The 4237-nt window shown below is 38.5% G+C and overlaps 1 protein-coding gene across 3 annotated transcripts; it reads right to left on the reverse strand.

Annotated features, from left to right (window-relative positions):
• Positions 1–245: 245 nt before the first annotated feature.
• Positions 246–3942, reverse strand: LOC132044061 (uncharacterized). Of its 3 annotated transcripts, none has more exons than XM_059434557.1 (4): positions 3732–3942; positions 1717–2869; positions 732–1634; positions 246–637 (listed from the first exon to the last, which is right to left on the reverse strand). In XM_059434557.1, the coding sequence occupies exons 2-4, from the start codon at positions 2770–2772 to the stop codon at positions 596–598; spliced, it is 2001 nt and encodes a 666-aa protein (XP_059290540.1). In that variant the 5' UTR covers positions 2773–2869; positions 3732–3942; the 3' UTR covers positions 246–595. The 3 variants fall into 3 exon arrangements, with proteins under 3 accessions (XP_059290540.1, XP_059290533.1, XP_059290547.1); XM_059434550.1 differs by having other exon boundaries at positions 3674–3942; XM_059434564.1 differs by lacking the exon at positions 3732–3942 and adding an exon at positions 3565–3679.
• Positions 3943–4237: the final 295 nt, after the last annotated feature.

Genomic DNA, 4237 nt, shown 5'->3' on the forward strand with positions numbered 1-4237 from the left:
AATAGGATAAAGCGACTGTTACACCATATAACCTTGTAACTCCTTGACTCAAGCCCCTTCCCCATAAAAGACCAGGCTACGACTGAGCTTTCTCTTGTCAAGAAACAGATGTTAATCGGATAATCATCCATGTTAATTGTTGGTGAGCTAGCTCATTCAATAGACCAGAAGATAAAGAATAGAATCAAATATTACCAGAAAAGCTAAAGATTTTTACTACAAATAGAATCAAATATAACCAGAAAAGCTAAAGATTTTTACTTCAAGATCACATTATAAAAAGGAATACTATGCCAGAATATCTCATATAGAATCAAATGTCATTCATTTCTCAAGGCAAGGGCTGGTTTTCAGGAATACAAAGAAAACTCAGCAATTCTCATGCCCACTACTATGTCAATCGAAAATTACAACAATCACCACTATCAAAACCAAGTAATCTCTTGAAGTGGAAGAGGTAAAAAACTTCCTCGTATACCTAGACTAAAATGGTGACAAGGAAACTCCAGAAGGAATGTACTAATAAAGTTTCAGGATAGCATTGAAGCTATACCGATAGAAAAAAGATGTTTCATATCAATGAATGATCCATCGTTCAAGCTTTGCTCTGCTGACAAGAACCAAGAGAATACAGTTCCTGTTCAAACAAAATGAAGCAGAAATCAATAATTTCACTTTCTCAACCATCAAAATTTGCTACAGAAAAACTCAAAAGATAAAAAGGAGGTTACCTCGGAGTAACTGACATGATCCTTATGCAAATTAGAAGTTTTCACGATAGTCTCCCACTTGGTGCCATCAGTGTGGGACTTCTGATTCTGCTTCTTAGAGTTAAAACTTAAGAATGGGGTTCTCAGAGGAATGGAAGGCAGCGTGCGCCAAAGCCAAGACTCAGAGGGAGATTTAGGTAATGGTGGTGGTAAAGTAGATTCCAAGGAGGTAAGGTTAGAATCTTTTGGGTCATTTGCATTTTGGTTATCTTCATTTTCTGTACCTAAAGGATGCACTTTTGAAGACTCTAAGGCTCCAGATACCATATCAAGATTTTGCTTGAGTTTCATGGACTCCTGTTCCACCAAATCAAGGGAATCCTTTTCAGCACTCTGTTTGCTATCTTTCTCTGAAACATTCGAGTGTCTGGCAGCCAAGTTTTCAAGCCCTTTACGGCTATCAACCAGAGTTTTCATGTTCTTATCAGAGTTCACAAATCCCTTGGGTTTTGAAGAAGCAGTATTAGGGGCTGAAATTTTCACATTATCTACAGAGTCTATGTACAAGGTTTTCTCAACTACTTCACTTGGTGAATCAAAAAACTTTCCTGTGCCTATCTGCTTGTCCTTGACAGTGTAGCAACCTTTGCGGAATGAATCAAAGCGACTAGCCCAAAGATTCTCCATCTCCTTTGGCACACCAAGAAACCTTGTACCCTCATTGAATGGAGATGGGGGTGCAACATTTCTATAGGGAGATATAGCACCACTTCTTGAACGCCTGCCAGGAGAGATTCCAACTAGCTTACATGAATCGTTAGGGTTAGACAGCTGCCCGGACAAACTTCTGTTATCAGCTTTGTACAGCTCGCGAGACAATACTCCAGAATGAAATCTTTGCTTATTTATGGTATCACAAGCATTCTGCAAAGAACCTGATCGTTAGAAACAAACATAAATCTTATTAATCTTAGGACAGAAAAGAAACTGCTACTATGATTATTACCTTCTCAAGAGGTCCACTATAAGCTTTTCTAGTTAATTTCTTGACTTCATGAGCATAAGATGTGGGACTCTGGGCCATCTTTGGTTGTTTCATTCCTGAAACTCTCTTTACTGCTTGAGCCGAGGGTGTGGTAGCAGCATGTGTCTTCACTTTCAGTCCTGGCAGTGGATTTAATAGGCACAAAGAATTCTTCACACAAATCCGAGGGAAAAATTTCCATCCTTTACTTGGCTTTTTGTGCTGATTCTCAGACACATCATCTTCAAATTCACTTGCTACATCCTCTGGATAGCTGCTATAATAAGATACAGGGTTAGATGGCTTAACCGAAGGCTTTCGTTCCACAGGGACTAGCTTTTTGACTGGCATCGGTTGTTCGCAGGAAACTGGTTTTTTATGAACATACTGAGGCGTCTCTAACACAACAGCTTTTGCTGCAGGCAAGAATCGACTCATCATAAAGTCTCTAGTTTGCGAGTCAATGGAAAAGGTTCCGGATGGTTGCAAATCTGAAGTTTGATGTCCGCTTAGACCACTGACACTGCAGTCCAAGGATAAGGATTCGGTAGGTGACATTGTTTCAGAAGCATCAGAATAGGCATCGTCCTCACTTTCTCTATCTTTATCTCCTCTTGTATATATACTTTCTGCCAGGCTATCCAGTAAAGCTGCATGATCCATCCAAGGAAGTCCTTCAGCTGGAGACCTGTAAATATTATGAGTACGAGGCCTTTCACCTGAATAGAACCGAACAGTCTCTGGCAATCTTCCTGGGGGCAGCCTAGGACTACTTGAACGTTCCACACGAAGGTTAGTTCGGGGTTCATTGTCATCTTTTGGTCTTCCAGGGATCTGTTCCCACATAAATGGAACAGCTACTGGTTTAGTCACCTCGCGCAATTCCCAATCTGATTTTTTGACAGGTAGTGATTGTTGTCGATTTGGTGGTGCCTTATCTACCATCTGTTTACTTGCTCTCTCATTGGGAGTTAAAGATGATGGTATTTTCCTCACAGATAGAAGTGGTGCATTGAAATCCAGCTGCTTTTTCCCCATTTGTCTGTGCTACTAACGATTTTTCTATTCCTTTCTCTCGGAAACAAAATCAGCAATCAACAATGGCATATAGGCCTTCCAAATCTTCAATCAATCACTGCAAAAAAAGACATCAAGAAATCGAAAAACAATTTCAAGAAAGAAACCTGATTAGGAATTAAGTAGTACAAATGAGGAAGGAAAGTACACAGAACAATTCAGATTCAGAATTGCATTAATCAGAATTAAGGTAAACTACAAAAGAGATATTGATTGAGGGAATCAAAGCATATGTGGAATGAAAATACTGGTGTAAGGACATGCCCCATTGGAGTCCGTGAGAAAGGGAGCTTATGTCTTTAACAAAGAGAAAAGACGAGAATAATTCTTTATTGCCAACCCAACACACACACCAAACAAAAAAGAAAAAGGAAAGCAGTCCTCAGAAATAATGGAATAACATGCTATTTCTCTGGGAGAATCCAAGATGATTATGCAGTAAACTGAGTGAGGGGCTGCTAATTAACAATTAAATCAAATGAAATGAGAGAAAGAGAGAAATCATAAATCAAGAACACTTGAAAATCTTAATTTCCTTGTTAATACCTAGCTTAAAAGCAAACAAAACTAAGATCTTGCAACTTACTAAGTAGCCAAAACAGAACAATAACCAATGTCCATACCAACTACAGGATAAACCTAGCATTAATTGTCCATTCCAGATATGGGCACCCATAAATTTTCTATTTTCTTTAGCCACTATGAACAACAAGAATAAAAAATAAAAATAAAAAGGAAAGAATTTATAAATACCATTATCCATTTTCCAAGAACCAAGAGAGCAAACAAGTGAAGAACTTCAGAGTCATACAATACAATGCATCAAACACAAAAGATAATAATCAAGAAAATGAGCTCATACCTTTAATCACTATACAGACTGGAGAAATATCAAAGCTTTACCAAGAAGACAATGTTACCTTGAAGTTGAAGGGTGGGGGTGTGTTAAGGAGTGAAATATGTCCTTGAATGATGGCGCGAGTTGTGGAGTAAACTAAGTGCACAAATTGGAGAGAGAAGAAAGAATGCAACAATGGTCAGCCTTTGCTTAGTGCTTTTTCCTTATTTTTAAGTGTTATGACTGGCAATACTATAGTTGAGTGGGTGAAGGACCAAGGGGGATAAGTGGGGTCGAAAGTGATATTTGCTTTTCTTCTATTTATCTCTTTATTTAATGTGATATTGCACAATGGTTGACATAAAACGTGGAAAGGCGGGGGATCAAACTGACAGTTAATATAGCCTCACGGTCTTAAATTCTTCGCCCGCTCAATTTATCACTTCCTCAGCTAGCTCAATTTCTGTAACGACCTTTTTCATCCATTAACTGCCCTAGTCACTTTGTCTTTTACCCCTTCATGTCCATTAACTTAACAAAAAGTAGTACCTACATTCTATCCTATTAACTACTCCATATTTCAAAAAA

This window comes from Lycium ferocissimum, chromosome 2 (genome assembly GCF_029784015.1).
Source record: "Lycium ferocissimum isolate CSIRO_LF1 chromosome 2, AGI_CSIRO_Lferr_CH_V1, whole genome shotgun sequence".
NCBI lineage: Eukaryota > Viridiplantae > Streptophyta > Magnoliopsida > Solanales > Solanaceae > Lycium > Lycium ferocissimum.

What these genes read in the sequence shown, in the direction of transcription:
- LOC132044061 (XM_059434557.1), bottom strand. Translation starts at nt 2,772, where the DNA reads ATGGGGAAAAAGCAGCTGGATTTCAATGCACCACTTCTATCTGTGAGG. An exon ending in ATAGTGGACCTCTTGAGAAG is followed by an intron (nt 1,635 to 1,716) that starts GTAATAATCATA and finishes GGTTCTTTGCAG; the next exon opens with AATGCTTGTGATACCATAAA. An exon ending in ATCATGTCAGTTACTCCGAG is followed by an intron (nt 638 to 731) that starts GTAACCTCCTTT and finishes TTGTTTGAACAG; the next exon opens with GAACTGTATTCTCTTGGTTC.